Raw genomic sequence first — 24,661 nt, 5'->3', positions numbered from 1 at the left:
ACAAGCAGGGGATAGGCAGAGAGAGAGGGAGATACAGAATCTGAAGCAGGCTCCAGGCTCTGAGTTGTCAGCACAGAGCCCGACGCGGGGCTCGAACTCATGAACTGTGAGATCACCGGAGCCGAAGTCGGACGCTCAACCGACTGAGCCACCCAGGTGCCCCTGTTACATAATTTTTAACGTATGCAAACAATTTGGAAGAACTTTCAAATGGAGTTTTTTGCATGTTTCATCTGCCGCCTACCTTTGTCTCCTGTTTTGGTGTATATCTTGGGGATCTTGGGTGTCTTCAAGGAAGGCTGTGGCCTAATGAGACACAGACATCAAGAAGTGGAGAGTGGGCATGACACCTCCTTCAGTGGGTCACATCTTGCCCAGTAACCTCAGAGGCAGCACTTTACCCTCCTCTGTTTGGATCTCATGTTGGCATCATTTTCCTCCCTTCTTCCCAATTCAGTCCGTTGTGGGCAAGCTCTGTGTCCTGCCCACATCCATTATCTGCAGAGTAGCTCATGTAGTGCACTGCTCAATGCACATGCTCAATAAATGTTCACTGAAAGAGTTTATTGATCACTTTCCATAGTCTCTGCACTGTGCTAAGTGGATTACTGGCATTATCTCCTGGAATTATCCCATAGGCACTACCGGTGACCTTCCTTTTACTGTTGAGGAAATTGGAGCTCACAAGATGAGACTCCAGGTCCCTGAGGAAGGAAGACACAGGGCTGGGATTCATGCCCAAGACTACCTTACTCCAGACCCCAGTTACCTTTTACCCAACAGAAACCGTGACTTTGACCCACCCAAACTCTTATCCTCTACTCTACCCAGTCAGGGCTGCTTGGAGAAAGTAATCTGGGCCATGTCCCTTCTATGAAGCTTCACGTATCCTCAGGAATGAAGACCTGGCAAAACAGAGTTCTAATTCTGGCATTTTCAGATAGCAACCTAACACCTTTAATGCAGGCTTTGACACGAACATGTGGCATCACGAGGTGATCCAAACGTTCAATTACTGGATCTAGGAGAGTATATCGATCCATGATAAATTCATGGGACCATGCGGGTTCGGAGGTCTGGGAAGGGGAGCAAGTTTCAAGGTCGGTGAGGACGGCCACCTTCAGATCGTGTCGGTGTATCTCTGTGTCTTAGGAAATAGGTCAAAATCTGAATTGAGGCCCACCCGACGGTGAGGCGGGGCAAGATGGCCCTCGTGGCGGGCCAGGGACGTGCCCTGCCCTGACGCACGACAGCCGGGCTTCGTTCGGACTTGTGCAAAGAAATCTTGGGTCTCTGGCTGCCACGGTGCTCACGTGGCCAAGGTGACGTCAGGACTAAGACGTGTCACCTGGCTGTTGCTGCGGCGACCTCACTGCGGTGTGACGTCACCATGGCGACGACACCACAATTCACGGCAGGTGTCCGAGTTACCCTCCCCAGCCAGGCACTCACCCGTCCCCGTCTTCCACGCCCTGGGGGCCGCGGCTCTGGAAACGGGGACACAGCAGCCTGCCGGCGCCGAGGCCCCCGCGCAGGCCAAGGCGGGCTCCCAGTCCCCACACAGCCATGCGCCAGGCAGCTCGTCAGGGGCTGACCCCGCCAGGCTCCCGTCCAGGTCGCGGGCGACTCCACCTACCTCCGGTCGCGTCACCGTTCAGCCCCCATTTTCCATTGGCTCTTGGCTCTCGACCCAGGGCGGGACACTCCCAGGGACTTGCTTCCCATTGGTTCGCGGAGGGGGCAGCCGGACAGCTTGGTTGCGACACCTATTGGCCAATGTTCAAGCCAATCGGTAAAGGAACGCCCAGTTTGCGTGTTCTGATTGGCTGAGCGGAAGGGTGAACCCCTGTTCGGGTGGCGCCTTGGTCCCCAAGCCGCTCTGGCTTTCGCTCACCGGTCCCGCCGAGGCAGGTGAGCGCCTGGGCTCACGGGGCCGGGGGCGCGAGGTTTGAGGCTGAGACTTTGGGCCGGGCTCCCGGCTTCTCTGGCTTGGTTTCTCCGACTCTGAGAATCCGTCCCGAGCGGTTAGTGAGCTCGAATCTGAAGGGATTTGGAGCTTTGGGCAAGCAGTAGGTCTCCCGGTTCCGAGCCTCACTTTCCCCCGCTAAGAAACGGGGATCACGATGGCACTTAGCTCATAGTGCGGCTCAGGTCTTATCATATGGAGGTAATTGAGGCCTTAAATGGATGGTAATTTTTTATTATTTCTAGAAAATCTAAAATGCGCACACCTGTAGACCCAGCAAGTCACTTCCTAGGACTCTGTGTTGTAGAGATCCTCGGTTAAGCGTGCATGCAGGAAGGGGCTTGACATCTGTTTTCTGCAGCCTACAATTTATAGTCGTGACGTATTGGAAACAGCCTAAAAGTCCAGGAAGGCTTTCCTTCTACTCCATGATTTCATTTACATTTCTAGCCTCAATAGTAGTAATAATTAAAGCTGGGACCCACGCTGCCAAGTGGTCCTCTTGTATTATTTAACTTAAGCTTTCCAAAACCCATTGAGGTAAGTGCAGTTCTTGTCCAAATATAACATAGGACGGAACCAAGGTTTTTAGCCATTTGAGTGAGTTAGAGACAGTGACCTCACTGGGGAGCTGAAGAGCTGGGATTTGAACCCAGGTCTTTCTGATGTGCCTAGTGGACTGTGCAGTCTTTGGGGCACATAGGAAGTGCTGGATGGTAGCTGCCTTTTTCGTTAGAATGATGAGTTTGAACTGGGTATTCTCTAATATCTCTGAGATCTGGGGATGTCTCATCCTCTCTCTGGCTTTTTCTTTCAGGATTCCCAGGAGCTAGCTATGTTGTCAGAAGTCCTGCTGGTGTCTGCTCCAGGGAAAATCATTCTTCATGGAGAGCATGCTGTGGTCCACGGCAAAGTAAAGGCCCCCAGAGTCTTTGAGAATTGGGCACCTCTTCTCCCTGACCCTAATCTTAAACTGAAAAGAAGTCTTGAGGCATAGCCTAGGGGTATCTAAGAGAGGAGGTCAGTTTTTCCCCAGCGAGGCAGGGAAAAGACAGGGCTTACCCCACTGAAGGGCTCCTCTGGCCTCAGTAAGGTAGCACAAAGCTGAAAGGTAAAGCTGTGCAGGTGGAATGAGGCGACCTGGAAAGTGGGCTTCGGTGGAGAAGAAAAGGAGTGGGAGCACTGAGCCCTGGGGCACCCCGACATTCAGAAATGGGGAAAATGAGTAGGATCCAGCAGACGAGTCTGAAACATGCATTGTCTCATTTAAGTCTGAGGACTGCCCTCCGAGGTTAAACTTTTATTATCCTATTTTGCAGATGTGGAAGCTGAGGCTTAGGAGAGGATTGGTCGCTTGACCAAGGTCCCGTACACCTGGGTAGAACCGGGAATGAACCTCCGTCTGTCTGAACCCACAGCTCATGCTTTCTCCATTCCGTCATTCTTCATGTTCTTAACTTACATTTATTTGGATGACATGGTGATGATGGGGAAGCCATTCCTTGGTGTGGAGGACCTCTGAAGTTTTGCATGGAGAGGGCAAACAGAAGTTGATGCTAACTCCTAATTGATTGGTAGTGCCGGTGCCACCTAGTGGGAGAGCATGCCAAGGTTGATCGGCAGTGTCTGCCAAGGGCATGAGTGGGCGTGCCCTGTGTGCCAGTATTTGCTGTCTCTCCTCAGCACATTGACACTGAGCCCTGTTTCTAAGACTGGAGCCATACTCTTTGCCACCCATGCTCAGGCTCATTGCTTTTGCCCTTTATCCTACAGGTAGCGTTGGCGGTGGCCGTGAACTTAAGAACATTCCTCCGGCTTCAGCCCCACAGCAATGGGAAAGTGTGCCTCGACCTACCGAACATTGGCATCAAGCAGGTCTGGGATGTGGCCAGGCTTCAGCTACAGGACACGAGCTTTCTGGGTAAGTGCAGCGAGCAGGAACCAGGTGTGGGAAGAGCCGGGGTCCTGAACAGAGGGGAAACACATGGCTGGGTAGTTATTCCAGGCTATCCTTGAGGGGTCCGGAGACTAGCCACTCTGGGGGTGTTCTTTTTTCTCTTGAGCCATAAAATTAGCTTCACTTATTTATTTTATTTTATTTTTAATTTTTTAATGTTTATTTATTTTTGAGAGAGACAGAGTGTGAGTGGGGGAGGGGCAGAGAGAGAGGGAGACACAGAATCCGAAGGAGGCTCCAGGCTCCGAGCTTACCGGCGCAGAGCCCAATGCGGGGCTCGAACTCACGGACCGCGAGATCATGACCTGAGCCGAAGTCGGACACCCAACCGACTGAGCCACCCAGGTGCCCCTTCTTATTTATTTTTTTAAATTCAAGAGCATAAAATGATGCACTGGATGTATGCGGGCTGTGGTGGACTGATCGTGAAGGCCTGTTGTTGGGTGAAAAAACAAAAGATGCAAACAGGATGTATCTGAGGGACGACCCGGATTAGGTATCAGCAGGTATGTAAGTGCATAGGAAAAAGACTAGGAAAATTTACTTCCGGTGATGGTTACATACCGCTGGGAGGGTCCTAAGGTCTGAGTGGACAAAATGAGCCTTTCTTCTGGAGGATGGTTTTGACAAAGAGAAGGTAGTGGCGTTTTGCATAATTGAAAATCATCAGGGGCGCCTGGGTGGCTCAGTCGTTTAAGTGCTGACTTCAACTCAGGTCATGATCTCCCGGTTCGTGGGTTCGAGCCCCGCCTTGGGCTCTGTGCTGCCAGCTCAGAGCCTGGAGCCTGCTTCGGATTCTGTGTCTCCCTCTCTCTCTGCCCCTCCCCTGCTCTGTCTCTATTCCTCTCTCTCTCAAAAATAAAATGAACATTTTTTTAAAGATCATTAAAAATAATAGGGCACCTTGGGGTGCCTGGGTGGCCCAGTTGTTTAAGCATCCAACTTCAGCTCAGGTCATGATCTCATGGTTCGTGGGTTCGAGCCCCACATCAGGCTCTGTGCTGACAGCTCAGAGCCTGGAGACTGCTTTGGATTCTGTGTCTCTCTCTCTCTCTCTCTGCCCCTCCCCTGCTCATGCTCTGTCTCTCTCCCTCTCTCTCTCTCTCAAAAATAAAAATGTTAAAAAAAAATTTTTTTTAAAGAAAATAATGGGGCACCTGGGTGGCTCAGTCGGGTAAGCATCTGACTATTGATTTCAGCTCAAGTCATGATCTCACAATTCATAAGATCGAGCTAACAGTGCTCGATGCTCTCTCTCCCTCTCTCTGCCTCTCTACTGCTTGCACATGCATGCTCTCTCTCTCTCAAGGTAAGTAAATAAACTTTTAAAAAATCATTAAAAATAAAAGTAGCATGGTTATTAATTGGAAAACAGAGTCAATATTAAACCACTGTGAGTTAAAAAAAAAAAAAATCTATTACTGACCTTTCAGCAGCCCCTGTGACAACGGTGAGCATTTTGGTATTAATCCTTCTGGACTGTTTTCTGCAGGTGGATAGTTAGATTGAGAGAGGTAGGAGGATATCTGTTCCCTAACCAAAATCTGATCAGGCCATACAGACTTTCCAGAAATGTGTGGGTTTTACCCCCCCTTCAGGGTATCAGGCCTGATACCTTTCCATGCCAATAAATAAAGACCCCTGTGCTGATTTTCGATAATACTGTGAATGTTGTGTCCCCTCATAGGCAAGGTTTTTCATCAGCAGGGTCGCCCCCTGCACCAAACCTGGAGGGTGTTTTCTGTTCTCAGTTTGCTATCTCCTCGCTGGGCTGCTGCCCCATTGTCGGGAACAGTGTTTCTGAGCCAGAGTGGGGCCAGTGGGAGTCCTCCCAATGGTCTTTTCCTGCCTGCTCCCTGTCCCCTGTAACAATCAGTCCACAGCAAGCCACTCCCGGATACTGTAGGGGGTGAAGGAACAGGTGAAAACCCCCATTTTCCAGCCAGTCCTGCCTTGAGAACCCCTGGAGACGATTTTGTTGTTGTTTTTAACAATACAGACGGATTCCTGGCCCTGCCTCTCTCTTATTGAAAAGGGGTAGAGGTGGTAGGGGACCAGGTGTGTGTATTTTGAAAGAAATTCCCTGGGCGGCACCTGAGGGGCTGTGGGTTCGAGCCCTGCCATCAGGCTCTGTGCTGACAGCTCAGAGCCTGGAGCCTGCTTCGGATTCTGTCTCTCTCTCTCTCTGCCCTCCCCTGCTCGTGCTCTGTCTCTCTCTCTCCCTCTCTCTCTCCCTCTCTCTCTCTCAAACCGTCATGATCTCATGGTTCGTGGATTCGAACCCCACATCGGGCTCTGTGCTGACAGCCCGGAGCCTGGAGCCTGCTTCGGATTCTGTGTCTCCTGCTCTCTCTCTGCTTCTTCTGTGCTCACGCTCTGTCTCTCTCTGTCTCTCTCAAAAATAAATAAACATTAAAAAAAAAAAAAAGAAGGGAAAGAAAGAAAGAAATTCCCTGGGTGATTCTAGGGACACTGTCAGTTGAAAACAACTGCTGCCTTGAAGCAGGCCTCGGAAAGCAGCCATCCAGAGCAGCGTGGGGTTTGCCTTCTGTGGTGCCCGAGACCATCCCCCACCAGGCTTGCAGTGTCCCCCGGGAGCTGGCTGCTGCTTTGGGGTGTCAGTAGCACTGATGGAAGCAGGCAGGTGTCTGGCCCACGTGCCAGACCCCCCCTGCCTGCCTGTGTGAACCTCAACAGGTCGCTCAAACCCCCTGAGCCTCCGTGGGCAGAGTCGTGTTGCCTGGGAAGGTTGCTGCAAGGATCCGGCAGGCCTGGAGGCGGGCGAGGGCCGGGACACTGAGTGTAGTCCGTGAGGGCGTGTGAGTTACTTCCCCAAGGAGAAAAAGGAGCAGGGTGCACGACACGCGTTTTCTATTAGACTGCAGGGCCCCTCCATCTTTGTCTTTCAGTGTTCTTTGGTTGCCTCCCGATAGTTACAAACACAGTGAACATTTCACTGGGCATCTCCGTGGGTGCCAGGCACTGGGCTAGTGTGTTACATACATCAGCACTCTTAGAAGTCTCCAGCCTGCCCTGGAAGTAGGTGGCGGGATCCATCCCCATCTTACGGAGGAGAAAATCGAGGTTCGGGGGTCGAGTGGCTCAGGTCGCACATCTTCGTCGGTGATGCAGAAAGGATTCAGACCCGGATCTCTCTCAACTCTCCAAACTCTTTTTTTTTTTTTTTTTTAATTTCTTTAAATGTTTATTTTTGAGAGAGAAAGAGGGCAACTGGGGGAGGGGCAAAGAGAGAGAGGGAGACACAGAATCCGAAGCAGGCTCCAGGCTCTGAGCTGTCAGCACAGTGCCCGACACGGGGCCGGAACCCACGAACTACAAGATCACGACCTGAGCTCAAGTCAGAGGCTTAACCGAGTGAGCCACCCAGGTGCCCCACTCTCCAACCACTTTAACAAGTTATTCCATTTCCTTCACCGAGCTCTGAAATGTCTGTGCCCTCAGTAACACTGCCCGTTGGCTGAGCTGCCTTTAATGTATTATTTCAGTTAGCCCACAGCCCTTTTAATGAGTGCCTCACCCTACAGTTTCCTAACACAGGCACACCAAGCTCCTTTTTCCGTTTACTTTAAAATTTGACCTGTGACTCAGGGAGTGGTTTGTCAAGGTAAGCCGGTCAGGCTTGCTCAGGCTCTCGGAGGAAAGTGGCACAGCCCCCCCACACACGGGAGAGAAACTGCTATCTGGCCTCTCCCGGCTGCCCAAGCAAACCTCAGCACTTCACGTTCTCTGGTTTTGAGCGTCCTGTCCTCGCAGGTTATGTTTCGGGAGAGGGACACGTTTGGGGAGTAATTTAATACTGCCCGTGGTTTGGGTTTTGTTCTGTGGAGGTCAAAGCCAGACCTCTGAGAGATCGAGCTAGCATTCGCCTTGTGTGTGTATGCATGTTTCAAAAACTACGGTTAATTGAACACTTCCTGTATGCCAGGAACCACGCTAAGGGTCTCCTGTACCTTATTTAAGTTTATCTTGGAGGAGGTCCTGTCATGATCTCGTTTACCAAGGAAGGAGACTAAGGATCAGAGACGTTGAGTCACACACTCAAGGCCATAAAGCCAGCATATGGTACAGTCGGGACCCAAACTCAAGTCCACCTGCCCGCAAAACCTGAAGGCCGGTGGCGGTCTCGGCCCTGGCGCTCGGACCGTGACTCCGTGTCCTTCAGATTCTGATTCTCGTGACCCGCTGGGTCCTCTGCGTGCTGTTGTCTGTAAAAGCACCTGAGGCCCTCTCACCCAGCCACGTGTGCTTGTTTGCGACAGAGCAAGGTGACGCCTCGGCACCCACCGCGGAGCTAGTGGAGAAGCTGGAGGAGGTGGCAGCCGTCCCCAAGGACTGTGCCGACCCCGCGCGTGCGGCCGTGCTGGCCTTCCTTTACTTGTACCTGTGCATCTGCCCGAAGCAGAGGTGCGTGCGTGGTCCGGGGAGGGAGCCCTGCTTCAGCCCGCCCGGGGCAGCGGGCAAGGGTTTCTGTAGCTTTGGCTACCGCAGAGCACAGGGGCTTTCTTCCGGGGTTCCGGTGACCGTGGCCATTTGCCATCGCCGCATGCACCAGGTGCCAGGCTGGACCCTTGATGGACGGTCTGCTTTTAACATTCCTAGGAAGCTCTGAGAGGGGCGCCCTCATTTGGCCCAGGAATGAAACTCAGAAACACACTGAGGGCCGGGCTGGGGAATCAGCCCCGCTGACTTGGGTTCTGACACTTACGTTCTCAACCCCCCACTGCCTCCTCTGGCCTCTTGGATTCAGCAGACCCGAAGCCGGACTCCCGAACCACGTGGCTTCTCCTGCGCTGTGTCCACAGAGGCACCCCTGCTGCTCGTCCCGCAGACTCCAGGGAAACTCTGTGATCAGCAAAGTGACACCTGTGTCCGTCTCACCCCTGAAGATAGGATTTGGGTTATTTGCCCTCAGGGAGGCCAGCTCACCGCTGAGGCCACGTCACGTGGTCATGGAGAGTCAGATGGCGTTGGTTCGCACCCCGCGGCGGCCACTTACTGGCTTACTTGAGGTTCTTACCCTTCCTGGGCCTCAGTGTCCTCATCTGTAAAATGGGGGTAGTAATAATACCTACCTCGTAGGCTTCTTGGGAGGTTAAATGAGTTTATTTATTTAAAGCGCTTGACTCAGAGCCTGGCACGTAGCTTGAGAAACGTTAGCTGTTATTATTTTCCTCTGAAAACTATTGGAGGATTGAAAATACGATATATGAAATGGGCCTAGCTCTGTAACTAGCCCACGGTGAGTTTCAGTATAATTATTTTGTTTCAAACCCAAAGGGAAAGCCTCAGGGGGCAGCTCGTCACTCATACAGCAGACGCTGGGGGCCAGGCACGGTGCAGAGGGCCCATTCATAAACGCCTCCACTCTTGCTGTCCGCGTGGGATTTTCAACTTAAGTGGGGCACGTCCCCTTCGGGGAAGGGGTGCAGATTTCAGAATCTGATCTGAGCGGGGTGGGCATGTGTAGTTTGAAAAGGCAGCTTCGGCCTTATGGTTTTATATTTGGAAGACGGGAAAATTCCTTAATGGAAACCACAGGACACGAAATTTGACAGTCCTTGCTTGGGGGAAATACACAGAAGATACAGTGATTCGGAACTTTCCAGTGGTAGAAAACAGGCCCGTGTTACACACAGCGGGGCACTGCTGGCCGGTAGGAAGGAGGAGGGTCCCGTGAGCACACAGCACGCCAACATGAGGCAGTGGTGGAGAAAGGCTACGTAGTGGAGATCGTCAAGGGGAGCTAGGAATGGGTTCTGTGGGTGGCCAGCGGAAGCTTCACGGTGGCAGTGACATTTGAGAAGGGTTTTGCAGGATGGCTAGGAGTTTCCCTGGGGGCTAAAGAGGTGCAGAGCTATCCCAGGCAGGGATACAGAGAGAGCGGGGCCACGAAAGAGCCTGTGCAGGGAACAGGAAGGAGTTTAGAGAAATGGTTGGTGGCTCGGGAGGGAACGGTGTGTTCAGGAGGGAGGTGGTTCTGGTATTTATTACCAAGTTGTCTGCTTCACCACGACTTCCTACAATCCCGGAGGGCTGCTTTTGGGGTCGGGAAACGTCCGCGAGTCCAGAAACCTGGCCAGAGGCTCGGAGTCAGGCCCTGCCCACGTCCAGTCCTGGGCGACGTCGGCACCTCGCCACCCTTCAGGAGAGTCATGCCCTGCACCCCACTGTGTTTCAGGACCCTGCCCAGCCTGGACATCAGGGTGTGGTCCGAGCTGCCCACTGGGGCCGGCCTGGGCTCCAGTGCCGCCTACTCAGTGTGTGTGGCCTCCGCTCTCCTGACCGCGTGCGAGGAGATCCCAAACCCGCTGAAGGACGGCGAGCCTGCCAGCAGGTAATCGCGGCCCTTGCCCTCATCATTGTCCTTCCCGGGCACCACACCCCAGTGTGGGTTCTCTCCCTGAGGACTCCCCGCCACCCTGTGAGGCGAGAGGTGTCTGCGACCAACGCGGGCGGTCTGAATCCAGGGCCTGACCTCTCTGCCCTTCCCCTACCCTCACCTCTGCCTTGCCTCTTTGGGGTTCGAGTGCCCGTGATATGGTAGAAAGAACCTGAGCCCGGATGTAGGGAGCCGTTGGGCCCACTTCTGCCATTGTCTCACTGCGGGACCTCGGCCGTGCTGCTGCGCCCCTCAGGGCCTCGGTGTCTTGCTCTGTAAAAAGCTGATGAGAGCATTAAGGACAGTATTGCTGGGTCTTACGAGACAGTTATGCAAAAAAAAAAAAGTGTAACATGTCAAGACATAAACACAGGAGGAGTATTTTTTTTATTTCTTATTGAAAAAATTTTCTTTTTAATGTATATTTTTGAGGCAGAGAGAGACGGAGTATGAGCGGGAGAGGGACAGAGAGAGAGGGAGACACAGGATCGGAAGCAGGCTCCAGGCCCTGAGCTGTCAGCACAGAGCCCGACGTGGGGCTCGAACCCACGAACCGTGAGATCATGACCTGAGCTGAAGTCGGACGCTCAGCCAACTGAGCCGCCCAGGTGCCCCAGGGGAGTATCTATTATTATTAAGGCATTTCCCTTCTTAGGAGCCCTTGACCTCGTTCCACGGAGGGAGCATTGCCTCTGCAGTTCTCGCGGAGTCAGCGAGGCTCGTCAGGACAGTGTCCCTGGCAGCCGTTTCTGCCACTTGGGGGCTGCATCTGGAGAAACTACAGTCCGTCCTGGGCCCACACAGTGCAGGGGAGCCCTCCCACCGGGGGCCTGGGGTCCCAACCGTGTGTGATGTCGGGCGGACCGCCGGCCTTGTCTGTCTCCCGGTGTAGCCGGCAGAAGAGGCTGCTTACGCGGTGCTGGTGCACGGTGGGCGTGGCTGCGTGTTTCCTCCCAGAGCACCGCTCCTCTACCCTCCACGCCCGCTGCAGGGGCACAGAGCGGACACACTGCACTAGCCTGCAGCCTCGGACGTTTGTCCTCTTCCAGAGCTTGGCTTTGAATCGAGGCTTTCTCCCTCTGCCCTGGAAAGGCAGTGGTTTTTCCCGCAGCCCAGGCCCCCCTGGCTGCCCTGTCACGGCCAATGATTTCTCTTCTGAGTCACGGAGGTTAAAATACGGCTGGATTCAGACTGAGCCCCAAGGTCCCTTTGATCCTCGTGGCCACAGTGGATCTGCGGGCTCGTGATGTGATGTGTCTGTCAGCACTCCTGAGACTCACTCTGGATGGTTCCTGTGGGTGGAGAGGAGTAGGAGGGGTGGGGTGGAGGCGGCTTTTGGCAGGGGAAGAATCCGGTAGGTGATGAGAGGCGCACCTGGAGGTAACACAAGGTGATGGTTTTCAGGGATTTCAGTGAGGTGTGCCTGCTAACTTGCTGCAAGGCGTGGGACCACCCCCTCTTCTCCTCTGGGCTCTGTTTCCTCATCTGGAAGTGAGGGGCTGCACCTGACGGTCCCTCAGGGGGCCCTCCAGCCTTGACGTTTGGTGCTTCTGTGATAAGATGGTGCTCGTTACCATGTGCTAATCACTGATTATAACCTAGATCAGTGAAGGCCTGCTTGCCCTGGGTCCCTTAAACAGACTCGTGTATATGGGCCAACAGACCAGCTCTGCCTTTCAAAAGGCATGGGTGAGGGTCCCTGGCTGGCTCAGGCAGTGGAGTGTGTGACTTTTGATCTCAGGGTCATGAGTTTGAGCCCCACATTGGGTGTGGAGCCTACTTAAAACTTTTTTAAAAAATTTAATTTTCGGGGTGCTTGGGTGGCTGAGTCTATTAAGCGTCCGACTTCAGCTCAAGTCATGATCTCACAGTTCGTGAGTCCGAGCCCCGCATCGGGCTCTGTGCTGACCGCTCAGAGCCTGGAGCCCGTTTCGGATTCTGTGTCTCCCTCTCTCTCTGCCCCTCCCCCACTCATGCTCTGTCTCTAAGAGATCAACAAACATTAAACATTTTTTTAAATAATAAACTTTTGAAGAAACATCAAAAAGAGAGAGGGAAGGAAGTGTTTTTCACATAACAAAAGAGAATAGCCGTAAGAAACGTTAACATACAATGAGGAAACAATACACAACAGAAGTTATTTCTGATAATCTTCTGGAATAGGATCATTTTTTTTTTTTAATTTTTTTTTCAACGTTTTTTATTTATTTTTGGGACAGAGAGAGACAGAGCATGAACGGGGGAGGGGCAGAGAGAGAGGGAGACACAGAATCGGAAGCAGGCTCCAGGCTCCGAGCCATCAGCCCAGAGCCTGACGCGGGGCTCGAACTCACGGACCGCGAGATCGTGACCTGGCTGAAGTCAGACGCTTAACCGACTGCGCCACCCAGGCGCCCCTGGAATAGGATCATTCTTGATTTAGAAGCGTGAAAACTGTGTAGGGGCGCCTGGGTGGCTCAGTCAGTTAAGCGTCCAATTTTAGCCCAAGTCATGATCTCACAGTTAGTTCATTGGTTCAAGCCCCGCATTGGGCTCTGTGCTGACAGCTCAGAGCCTGGAGCCCGTTTTGGATTCTGTGTCTCCCTCTCTCTCTGCCCCTCCCCTGCTCATGCTCTGTCTCTTTCTGTCTCAAAAATAAACATTAAAAAATTTTTAATTAATTTTCAAAAGGCATGGGTGACTCGTGTATGTGTGTGTGCATAAGTGTGTGTGTATGTATACGTGTGTGTGTGCATGCACGTGCGTGTGCTCTTTCTCACGCTGATTCCTTAACATTCAGGTCTCCCGCCACCCCTGAAGGCCCAGTCATTCCTTCCTAGGACTTTTGGTGAGAGCAGGCCCCAACCCCTGCCCAGCGTTTCTAAATCAGACAGAGCTGGAATCAGACCGGAATCCGGTCTCCTGTGAAGACTGGGTTGGAAATCTGAGCCCCCGGAGGATGAGCAGTGCACAGGGTGGGAAGAAGATTCACCTTTGCGGAGAGGGCCAGGTCCCGGGCTGGGTCCAGCTGCCCCCTCTCTGTCTCGCACGCTTGCCTTTCGGTTCCTGGAAAGGTCTGGCTCTTGTACAGTTGCAGGTGCTGTGCAGCCCCGGTCTGGAGTGCTCTCCCCACACATTCTGGCCTTGCCGACCGCGCCCTTGTCCCTCAGGCCCTCCCCCTTTCCGGATGGGGTACAGGCCATCCAGCCTGCACTGCCCCTCCTGGGGGTTGTAGTTAAATATCAATTGCTTTTGGCGTCCCCTCTCCATGAGACGCCAAGCCTCAGGCGGCTGGGGGCCGTGTCTTGTTCGTTCCCTACCGTGAGCTTAGCGACAGGCACACAGTAGATGCTCAGTAAATATCGGACAAACGAGTACGTCCTGTTGGCGCCATAAAGCTCGGTAGTTGAGAACCTGGGCTCCAGTCAACCGATGTGGTTCTGATGTAACGGTGCACAGCACGGGGATCTACTTGACCCACCTGTGCCTCAGTTTCCTCTTCCGTAGGAGAGGGGATAGTAATTGTACTGTCCCTGTAGGGTTTTCATGGGGATTGCAGGAGATGGCTCTGCAGCTGGAGAGGTTCTAGACTATTCTCCTGTTCCTGGCTCGTGTGGTCCCGCCCCTTGCTGCCTCAGCGGCCCTGGCCGCCCCTCTCCACCGAGGTACAGACGGACTTGTGTGTCTTCTTCAGGTGGACAGTGGAGGACTTGGAATTAATTAACAAGTGGGCCTTCCAGGGGGAGAGAGTGATTCACGGGAACCCCTCCGGAGTAGACAATGCTGTCAGCGTTTGGGGTAGGTGCGGCCGCAGGCCAGTTTTCTGTGTTTGTATTATTTTATAAATTCCTGTGACCATTGTAGACGCTCAGGCTTTGTTGGGTTGGATGAATGAAATCAGCGGCTTCCGAGGAAAACAGTGTTTTCCTGCTTGGGGGTGAGGGAGGGGAGAAATTCCAGGGTCCTGCCTCACACCTGCTGAATCCAGACCTCTGGGGGTCCTGGGGGGGGTCATGGCAGGGCCCGGGAAGCTACAGGTGCGGTGAGCTCCCCATGAGGGTTGCCACAGTACAGCTGCAGAGTCACGGCTGTAGCGCCTGGCAGTCACACGAGCTGCTGTGGGATCCTGGCTTCCCGGACCCGGCCACGGTCCTGGGCCCACCTTCACCACGTGGCCTGTGGCACGAGGCCGGGCAGCCTGGAGGGAGGGCGAGCTCCCTGGCGGAGCGCGGAGTACCTTTGTGCCCTCCCGGGACCTTTTGTGACCAAAGCTGGCACGACTAGTTAACAAGGGTTTAACCTGTTCCCCGGATGGGGCAGAACTCTTACCCACTCAAGCCCAGCTCCTCTCCCAAGGGGCAGACACACACAGCTTTTCCCATAGCTCTGACCCGCTGCTTTTTCTCTTTAGGGGGAGCACTCCGATACCAGCAAGGAAAGATTTCGCTCCTAAAGAGGTAATTCTGGGGTAGGGCAGCCCCTCCCGGCATGGCTGCCTCATCGCGTCGTCGGTTGGGGGAGGGGGGGGCTCTGTCTCATTGTGCGGTAACATGCGGGGCAGCATCTCTGGCTTTTTTTGTTGTTGTTGTTGTTTATTTTTGAGAAGGGGGAGGGGCAGAGAGCAAAAGAGAGAATCGTGGCGGGATAGAGGATCGGAAGCAGGCTCTGTGCTGACAGCAGACAGCCCGAAGTGGGGCTCGAACTCATGAACTGCAAGATCATGACCTGAACCGAAGTCAGACACTTAACTGACTGAGCTCCCCAGGCACCCCTGGCTTTCTTTCCCCTCCCCTGTGAGTCCCTCCCAGGCCGTGGGCCATGAGGACACCCTGTTCTTGCCTTCTGTACCGCAGCTCTTAAATTGCCAAGAGATTAGAGGGAGAAGTCATGCGTGGCCGTGCCATTCACCTTCCAGAGAGCGGCTGCTCCCCCAGACCCCTGGGTCGTCGTTCATTTCATTCATTCGATAGTGTATGCATTTAGCAAATGAGAATTGATATCTTCCTGTGTTCCCGAGGACACTGTACTAGGGTCTAGGGATGTAAAAATGAGTCTGGGACACAATTTTGGTGGCGGGGCAGGGTGGGAGAAGAGTGGGGGCAGGTAGGGGGGTGCCAGCAGACACGCACACAAAGCCACTGCAGGTGAACATGAGGGCTGCCACAGTCGGGCACTCGAGGCAGAGCCAGGGCTCAGGCTCGTGAGAGGCTTCCAGCAGGGGTGACATTTGAGAACTTCTCAGCCCGTTTCCCAGGTTCCCTTACCCCCTCCCTCGGGAGCAATCGGAACTACAAACATGCACGTTAAAATAGAGCATGCTGTGTTCTCTTTGGACTCAGAGTGGAAATGTCCCGTGCGGGCAGCGACTCTCAGGGTGAGCAGGTGGCAGTTCCTTGAGCCCTCGATGGAGTCAGGTGGTGTCCCAGGGCACTTTGCCACCCAGGCGGGCCTTTCCATGGTGATGAGGGCGGTCCTCACGGCCCATGGGCAGCAAGTCCCGGCCCACTGCCCTCGCCAGCTGGGCCACGCCAAGTGGCCCTCGCCAGCTGGGCCAAGGAGTGGCTCCTTGACCTGGCGTGATGTGCCGCGTCACTTCCACCTGCACCTCCGGGAACTTTCTGCCCCAGTTCTCTTGGCTTCCAGGAGCCACGCCTGCCTTTCCGAGGTTCTGCGTTAGGGTCTCTCAGCCTTGGCACCATTGACGTAGTGGACCGGACGATTCTTTATAGTGCGGGCGCTGCCCTGTGCGGCATGGTTGGCATATTTAGCGGCATCCCCGCGCTTCACCCACTAGATGCCGGTAGCACCTCCCCTGTCTCCCAGTTGCGACAGCCAAAAATGTCTCCAGACATTGCCAGTGTCCCCTGGAGGGCAGAATCCCCCTGGGTGACAGCCTTCACTCTGCACAGAGGAGGAAGCGGGGCCGTTTAGGAAAGTGGAACCAGCTTGCTCCGGCTGCTGTGCAGTCAGGGCAGTGGGGCCTGGGGCCCAGGCGGGGCCGGCTCTGCCACGTAGACTGACTCCCCGTGCGGCGACATCAGGAGTCCCCGCTGGACTCTGAGGTACCGGACGCAGGCCTGCCCGCGGGGCTCAGCCCACCGGAGGAGGCAGGCACGGCTGTGATCCTCGGCACGAAGATACCCAGAGGATGATATGAATGCCCTGAAGCTGCCACGGATAGCAGCGAGGGGTGTCATAAGTCGGACGACAGATCTGGGCGTCACAGGGGGCAGTGACGTCTCATTCAGTGTTTCCTGAGGGCTAGTTATATCCTAAGCACCGACTGGGCCCCAGCTAACGTGGTGGTGTGGGCACGTGTACGTTCTACTGGAGGGAAATGAGGGGATGAGTGAGGAGGCAGGAGGGGGGCCCGAGGCATAGCCGGTGGCCAGCTGGTGGTGGCATGGCGGACAGAGGCTCTGGGGTCTGCGGGCCCAGCTCTGCCACTTTCAAGCTGGGTGCTCTTTTTTGTTTTGTTTTATTTATTTTTAATATATGTTTATTCTTAAGGGAGAGAGAGAATGAATGGGGGAGGGGGGAAGCAGGAGGGAGACACAGAATCCAAAGCAGGCTCCGGGCTCCGAGCTGTCAGCACAGAGCCGGGTGCGGGGCCCGAACTCACAGCCACGAGATCACGGCCTGAGCTGAAGTCGGACGCCCAACCGACTGAGCCGTCCAGGCGCCCCACTGAGCCGGGTGCTCTTGAGTGAGTCGCTCTTCCTGAGGCACACGCCTCCTCGTTTATATAACGAGGATCCTGAGCCCAGAATCAGAAACGGCACCTGTAGAGTGCTTTGCTCTCTGCTGAGATCAGACTTAATGCCACAGAGACTGAGCAACTACCATGTGCTGGGTGTTGGGGCCTCAGTGGGGAACAAAAAGTCCCGCCTTCACGGAACTCACACTTTGTTGGGAGGAGACAACCAATGAACAGATGGTTCCACGAGAGCATGTCAGGCTGTTGGATGGGATGATCCGGGGAGGCCCCCGATGAAACGACATCTGAGCAGAGACCTGAATGGAACACGAGAGTGAGGTGGGTCCCTGGCGGAGGAAATGCAAGTGCAAAGGCCCTGAGGCAGGAATGTGCCTGGCGTGCTGAGCTGCAGCCACAGGGCCAGGATGGCTGAGAGGAGCGAGCACCCAGGGAGGGCGGGGGTGAGATAAGATTGAGGGGTTAGCCGTGCCTAGCACGCACAAGCACTCGCGGAGCACAGCCTGGGTGGTCTCTAGATGCCCGCAGAGCCTGGGGTTTTAGTGGGGCCGGCAGCGCTAGGGGCCGCCTGTTCGCAGAGGACTTGTCTAAGGAAGATGAAGACACAGTGTTCCAACTCCTCCCGCCCCGACGGATGGGAACACAGAGCAAACCGACCTTCACTGCTGGCTGCGGGGCGCCACGGCGAGCAGATGGCTGATTCTCTGAGAAGCCGGGAGGCCAGACTCCACATTAATCCCGCCAGTGGCTTCAAGAGGAACCCTTTCCCCCCAAACCACGCATGGTGCTTCTCTATTAAAAAAAAATGCATTGTTTGCAAAGTGGATCAAGATGCGGCCTCCCAGAACGCTGCCCTTTTGAGAAACGGCTTGTCTTTAAGGGGAAAAGAAAAGGCAAATAGAATGTTCATCTTTTGTAAAGTTAAAAAAAAAAAAAAAGAGAGCCGGCCTCCAAGGCTGGGAATCGATATTAATTTCATGGGCTTATGGGCGGTGAGATCAAGCAGGTTTCTGGCAGCCTTTTCCAGCCCTATTGGATTTTACAGTCTCGAGTTGTGAAAAGAAAAACGAATAAAGGTATCAAGGGGTCTGCCTGTCTCCAGCTGTCTTGGGGCAGAGCTCATCCAAATACTCAGTCCCCGGCCCGTGGTGCTCTGAAAGGCAGCTTGGGATGACAAGAAATGGGGCCTTAAGTCCCCAGGGACAGCTAGGCATAGGACAGTTGTGATCGTGACTTTAGGAGGTAGCCTAAAGCTCAGAAGGTAGGTGAGGGCAGCTCACTGTGGCCGTCCTGGGGCCTCTGTTCTCTCACCTGGGACAGCCAAGCAGGGATGAAGGACTCCCTCTGACCATATCTGGCTTTGGGCCATGGCGGCTGGTCTGGGAGCCATCAAGGCAGGGCAGGGATGGGCTCAGCCTGCGGGGAACCTGCCTGCCACCCAAGTCTGCCCTCCTCCCCTTCACCCCACTGTTCACCATACCAGCTCCCCTGGGTGCCTTCCTACCCTGTGTGCACCCCCTCTGCGTGATCCGTCCTAGGTCCCGTTGCTTTTCTTCCACTCCGGCAGCCTGGGGTGGCCCACACGACAGAACCTTCACCCCCTCTTGTACTGTTGGCCATAGTGCCTTTGAACTCATCCAACTCTGTGAACCTGGCGTGCTCGTCCAGCTGCAGGCGAAGCCAGGCCCCCTCACATGTGCCCAGCACATGGTAGGTGCCCAGTTGAAGTCAAGTGGGTGAGTGACGAGCCAAAGGAAAGTGTCCCGACTGCCCAGGGCCTGGAGCGGAGACGCAGCCATGATTGGCGGCAGGAGCCCCCCCCCCCCCCCCCGCTCCTCTCGCTCTCCCCTTCCAGCCCACTGAGGTCCCCTTTTCTGGGCCTCCACTTCCTCCTGTGTCAGGGTCGGGTGATGTTTCGGAGTGCCCCCGGCCCTGACGCAGCTCCTCCATCCCGAGCTCACCATGGACCCTCTTCACCCCGCAGGCCGCCGGCTCTGAGGATCCTGCTGACCAACACCAAGGTCCCTCGCAGCACCAAGGCTCTCGTGGCCAGCGTCAGGAGCAGGCTGCTTAAGGTGCTTCGTGTTCACTCGGGCGGGTTTCTGGCAGGGCCCCGACAGCCAGGTCTAGGGGCTCGAGCTCTCCCTCTGCCGCATGGGCTAGCGGAGGGGCAGGATGGGTGATGGGGACCGGGAGAGGCGGTTTTGGGCAGACCAGGAGGTGCTGTGTGTCCATCCCAGCCGGGAGGCAGCACAGGGAGCGTCAGACACGCTGGCTTGGTGGCGAGAATCCCCCTGCTTCTGTGAGGGGGCCTGGGCAAGGCAGATCCCCGGCGGGAAGGAGGAGGGGTTTCCTCAGATGGTGGGAGCGGGCCGTGGGGACACCTCCCTCCTCCCGTGCCCGGGGCGGCTGTCTAGTGTCTGCCCTGCCCCAGGCCTCACGGGCCCTTGCTTGCTCTCCCTCCAGTTCCCAGAGATCGTGGCGCCCCTGCTGACCTCCATAGATGCTATCTCCCTGGAGTGCGAGCGGATGCTGGGGGAGATGGTGGCTGCCCCCGCCCCGGAGCACTACCTGGTGCTGGAAGTAAGAGCCCGTCTGCAGGGTCCCCGGTCTCACCCACACCACTGCCTGAGGCAGGGGCTCCCCCTCTGCGCTTACAGTCCCCCGAGCTGAAACCTGAGGGCCGGGCCCGGGCCTGGGGTCCCGTGTATGCCAAGGCCAGCGAGCGTGCCTTCTTCTTACGCCTTTCCCCAGCTGATTCAGAGCCGCGGAGAGAGTATGTCGAAAGCACAGAGGGCAGCGCCTGGTGCGTGCTAAGTGCGACGGGCCAGGTTTGGGTTCACACACGTAAGGCGCGGTGGGATATTGCTGACCCCATCTTCCAGAGGTCCAGGAGCCATTTCCTGCACGGCCATCCCTTTCCCGTTACGTTTGCTCGCTGCATTTGTGTCCTTTGGTGACTGTTTATCACCGGCGTGCTTTGGCTCACACGTATTCTAACATGGTTCTTTCTTCCCTGTGACCCGAGCCGCTACCCTTTGCATAATTCCAGTGTAGAGGCGGAGGCCTCACGCCCTGGGTTTGATCAGATCCGGGTCTGAATCCCAGCTTCACCCCTGCTGGTCTCACTGGAGTGTCTTAAGAGTGCAAAGAGGCCCGGTAGGCGACAGGCAGTTACCATGCCTGATGAGCCACCGGCTCAGTAAGCCCGAGGGCCCAGGGTCATCCTCAGACACGGCCCGTGTGGCCTGGCAAATGTGGATCGACCTTAAAGAGCCACCTGGCTTCCCTTGGAGAATCAGAGGATCCGGCAGGCCGGGGGAGTGAGGCTCGGTAGCAACAGTCAGCTGGAGGTGCAGAAGAGGCCCCGGGAGGAGGCCCTGGGGTCTCCATTTGTCCATAGTCCCCACCTCTCCCTAAGCGTCACCTGCAGCTGCTGCGGTCCACCTGGTGCCTCTCTGTCCCGCGGGATGCATTCGAATCTGCAGCTCCTATAGTGAATGGAAGCAGCTACTAAACCAAGTCTCTTCACAAATGATTTCGCACTTGGTCTCTATAACCACCTCCCTGTGAAGTGGGTATATTGCCCCCGTTTTACAGGTCTGAATACTGAGGCCTCAAGAGCAATCTGCAAGGTTCGCCAACTAGTGGGTGGCCGTGCCAGGTGTTAAACTGACTTATGGGTTTATCTCTTTAGCCAGCAGATCTGTAATGAGCACCCACCATGGGCCAGGGGCAGCGACCCGCTCTCGTTTCTGTGCTTTTGCTCCCATTTCCTTAGCTGTCTGCCTCCAGTCCCCCAGCCTTTGCCTTGCCGGCTTCAATTCCTTTCACGTAGAAAGGAGGGAACACAGTCCTCCTGAGCAGGAAATTAATAATGATAGAGTACTGCCTAAAATATACCCTGTTGAGCCCCCGGAGAATGCCACAGAACAGCACGTTGATTATACATTGTGTGTATTTTTGGCTGTGGCAGCCGCTGAAATGTGCAGCTCGCCTCCTGGACAGCTTTGTGCTCAAACCAGCGAGCTGTTCTCCTGTGTCACAACCTGTCATCTGATCCTTGACAGATTTTGGATCAGAATGTGACAGGTGTCTGAAACCTGCCTCGGCAACGTGACACCTGGCGCTCAGGCGCAGAGAGCGGGCCCCCAGAACTTCTCCCTCGCATCCAGCCCCTGGGGCTGGGGAGAGGCACCCGGGGCCGCCACCGGGCCATCACGCCTGTCTGCTCGTTTGTCAGAAGTGCTGGGGTGTGTGAGGCGGGCTGCAGGGGAGGGCCGACCCGACCGCGCCCGAAGGACTCCCCTCCCCCCCCCCCCCCCCGGCAGGAGGGCCAGGTGGGCCCGGCCAACAGCTCCGTGATTGGCAACCCTCGCAGCACACGCGCTGCCGGTTCCCCGGAGCAGAGCCGCGCACCCTCAAGCCCCGCGCCGCGAGAAGTAGGCGGCAGCAGGAATGCTGAGGGCGCTCGCTCTTGGAGGCGGGGTAGACGGGAGCTTCGCATCGGGCAGACCCGGTTTCCAGTGCTGGCTTGGTACCTTACCAGCCCAGTGACCTTAGGCAAGTCACCTTCCACCCTACGGGGATAACTGTGCTAGGACCGCAAAAGTACTGATAGCAGCTGACTTCCACGGAGCCCTGATCTCAGGCCAGGTGTCATGTGAAAAACTCCGATTTCTTCCTCACTGCAGGGAGACAGATCCTCTTAGGATGCCAGTTTTACAAGCGGGGAAACTGAGGCACGGGGTGAGAGGCCTTGCCCAAGAACCTAGAAGTAGCAGAGCTGGGACTGAAACCCAGTCCCCTCCCCTTGATTCCAGATCCCACATCCTTTTTTTTTTTAATGTTTATTTATTTTGAGAGAGAGAGAATGCATGCGTGGGCGGTGGGGCAGAGAGAGAGAATCCCAAGCAGGCGCTGTCAGGATGGAGCCCAACGCAGGGCTTGCTTGATCTCACAAACCCTGAGATCAAGACCTGAGTCGAAATCAAGAGCCAGATGTTTAACAGACTGAGTCATCCAGGCACCCCCAGATCCCACATTCTTTAAAATTTTTTTAATGTTTTATTTATTTTTGAGAGAGAGCGAGCATGAGCGGGGGAGGGGCAGAGAAAGAAGGAGACACAGAATCCAAAGCGGGCTCCAGGCTCTGAGCTGTCAGCGCAGAGCCCGGTGCAGAGCTCGAACCCACCCAACTGTGAGATCATGATGTGAGCTGAAATCGGAGGCTGAACTGAGCCCCCCCGGGTGCTCTGCCCGATCTCACATTCTTCACTTGCCCGTGGCAGGGACCACAGGTGGGTGCTCGTTCTTAGAGCCCCAGCATTTAGCACGGTGCCCGCCGAGACACTGATGGAGCAAATGAGATGTAAGTAGGGGTCCCTGGGCTGCGATCGCTATCAGTTTTCTTATCTCATCAACCTGCATCGTCGGAGCCTCAGAAGAGCAGGAGTTTTATGCAAATCAGAGAAACCAGAGAAACATTTAGCTCTTTCCCCCACTTATGACCTTGTTTGAATAAGAAACCAGTTCTTATTCTGAAAATTGGTACCCGCGGCCGCTGTCGGATGGCGTATCGCTTCAGACTTGTGCAGATGATAGAAATCCATCTCAAGCAGGCTTTAGCAGGAAAGGAGTTTATTGGCTCATAACTGGGAAGACCAGCAGGAAGAGCTTCAAGCATAGCTGGATCCAGGGGCCAAAACAACCTAGTCTGAAATCTCTCCATCTTCCATGCACTCTCTGGCCGTGTGTAGGGCAGAGAGAACTCTGGCAGCTTATTTCTGAAGTCAACCAGTTTTCGCAGCTCGAGGGCAGAGGCAGAGAAAACCCTGGGAAGGCGACGGTTGGCCCAGCTTGGGTCACAGGTCCATCCCTGAGCAATCACCGTGGCCAGAGGCTTCTTTGGCCAGGCCTGGGACATGTGTTCCCCACCAGCTCCACCCCAGCCCCATGGGAAGTCTCGCGGGAAGGAGACGTTCTTTTACCAGCGGACAGGGACAGGGTGCCGGCTTGCCTAAGCCATTTGGCTCTCCCAAACCGGCGGCTGTCACACTCATGGGGTGGACACAGGACCTTGGCTTCAGGCCGGCCGAGTGGGAACAGACTGAACCTTCTCCCGCAGGAGCTCATCGACATGAACCAGCACCATCTGAACGCCCTCGGCGTGGGCCATGCCTCCCTAGACCAGCTGTGCCAGGTGACCATGGCCCATGGACTGCACAGCAAGCTCACTGGTGCGGGCGGTGGTGGCTGTGGCATCACGCTCCTCAGGCCAGGTACCGGGGAGCAGGCTGGGTAGGGTGGGTTGGCAGCCTGGGCTCGTACAAAGGTTCTACCTGGGCAGTTCCCTTGGGAGGAGGGAGAAGCTGGAGAACAGTCTCACCTCTGCCGTGGGGCCTCAGTCAAGTTAATTCACCACTCTGGGCCTTTGTTGCTGCATTGGTGGAACAAGGACGCTGATGGCTAGTTTATGATTGTTGTCTAGACGCAAGGAGAAAAGTGCCTTTGGAAAGCCTGGCACAGGGCTGGACTGGGGGAGGGGCTGCCATTATGGCGGCTGTCCCCACCACCTCCTCACCTGCCAAGTCTCCCACAGGTTTGAGGAATAACCAGGACATTGTCATCACCCGCTGTCACCTCTTGACGTGGCCAAGATGGGGACTGACCTTGCTACAAAACCGAGGGCTTTCTTCCCCCGCCCCCCCGCCCCCCAGTGTCCGGGGAAAGAGCAAGGCCGGGTAACGGTACCCGGGGCCGGCTCGGTCACCACACCGCACCTGCCCTCGGGACCTGGCACTCAGTGCTCCTGCCTGCGCGGCCTTCCCTTTGCCCCCTGCTTCTGGTCTTTCTCTCCCCTCCTTTACCTTCTCCTCCCTGTTTTTCTCCCACCGTTGCCCACTGCTCTGTAGGAAGCCCACAGTGGCCCCAACCACCCCCCTCGCTCTCAGCTCGGCCCCAGACCTCAGGAAGTCACTGTGGCCTACAGCCGACTTTGACCGTTGGCTCCTCGTTCACGGTCAGTGACGATGATGAGGGAGAACACTTCTGGGGCGTGTACCGTGTACCAGGCAGTGTACCCAGCGCCTTCCCTGCCTTTCCTCATGGAAGCCTCTCAGTAACCCTTGGGGAGTAGTAATCACTACTGGCCCCCTTCCCAAATGAGGAGACCGAGGCTCAGAGAAGGGAAGCCACTTGTCTGGGGCCCCACGGCTGGTACGCGGTGGGGCCGGGGCCGTGTGACTCGGGGTCCGTGACTTTACCTGTTGCTCCGTGCCCACCGCTGTCCCCTCCCCCAGAGGGTGCAAGGCTCCACATTCCAACGGGAAGACCTGTCCCGGGCCTTTTCCTGAACAGCCTCGAAGGGAGCAGACGAGCGTGGGGTGACCTGCTGCCTTCCGTCTCCCCAGATCTGGAGCAGTCGGTGGTCGAGGCCGTGAAGCAGGCCCTGAGCAGCTGCGGCTTTGACTGCTGGGAAACCAGCATCGGTGCCCCTGGCATCTCTGTCCACTCGGCCGCCTCCCTGGACGCACCCGTGCGGCAAGCCCTGGATGGCCTCTGAGAGGAGCCTGTGCCGCTGCAGCCCCACCACGAAGCCCCTTCCTGGATTATTCTGGGTGCCGGAGCCGGCCTCTGTGCTGG

At 55.7% G+C, this 24,661-nt stretch overlaps 2 protein-coding genes across 7 annotated transcripts in view; one reads left to right on the top strand and one right to left on the bottom strand.

Annotated features, from left to right (window-relative positions):
- MMAB (metabolism of cobalamin associated B) overlaps positions 1–1,618 on the bottom strand; it is a 13,825-nt gene extending 12,207 nt beyond the window's left edge. For all 6 annotated transcript variants that reach the window (XR_007455183.1, XR_007455184.1, XM_049619174.1 and 3 more), the window contains exons 1-2: positions 1,453–1,618; positions 245–306 (exon numbers count right to left, since the gene is read on the bottom strand). Coding sequence is in view for 4 of the 6 variants with exons in the window: in XM_049619174.1 (XP_049475131.1) it covers positions 245–306; positions 1,453–1,568 (178 nt within the window). In the remaining 2 variants the exon portion in view is untranslated. The remainder of the gene's footprint in view (positions 1–244; positions 307–1,452) is intronic.
- On the top strand, positions 1,614–24,661 carry MVK (mevalonate kinase). The gene is made up of 11 exons (XM_049619173.1): positions 1,614–1,911; positions 2,784–2,879; positions 3,740–3,887; positions 8,204–8,348; positions 10,123–10,278; positions 13,997–14,100; positions 14,714–14,759; positions 19,002–19,092; positions 19,484–19,600; positions 23,145–23,298; positions 24,430–24,661. Exons 2-11 carry the CDS (start codon positions 2,802–2,804, stop codon positions 24,579–24,581), a joined length of 1,191 nt encoding a protein of 396 aa, XP_049475130.1. The 5' UTR covers positions 1,614–1,911; positions 2,784–2,801; the 3' UTR covers positions 24,582–24,661.

This window comes from Panthera uncia, assembly GCF_023721935.1.
Source record: "Panthera uncia isolate 11264 chromosome D3 unlocalized genomic scaffold, Puncia_PCG_1.0 HiC_scaffold_8, whole genome shotgun sequence".
NCBI lineage: Eukaryota > Metazoa > Chordata > Mammalia > Carnivora > Felidae > Panthera > Panthera uncia.
Note: the sequence above shows the minus strand (reverse complement) of the source record. Positions and strands in the feature narration are given on the sequence as shown.

Excerpts from the sequence above, each read along its gene's own strand:
- MVK (XM_049619173.1), top strand. The coding sequence starts at position 2,802 with ATGTTGTCAGAAGTCCTGCTGGTGTCTGCTCCAGGGAAAATCATTCTT. Across the intron at positions 10,279-13,996 it reads GACGGCGAGCCTGCCAGCAG|GTGGACAGTGGAGGACTTGG; the intron begins GTAATCGCGGCC and ends TGTCTTCTTCAG. Across the intron at positions 19,601-23,144 it reads AGCACTACCTGGTGCTGGAA|GAGCTCATCGACATGAACCA; the intron begins GTAAGAGCCCGT and ends CTTCTCCCGCAG.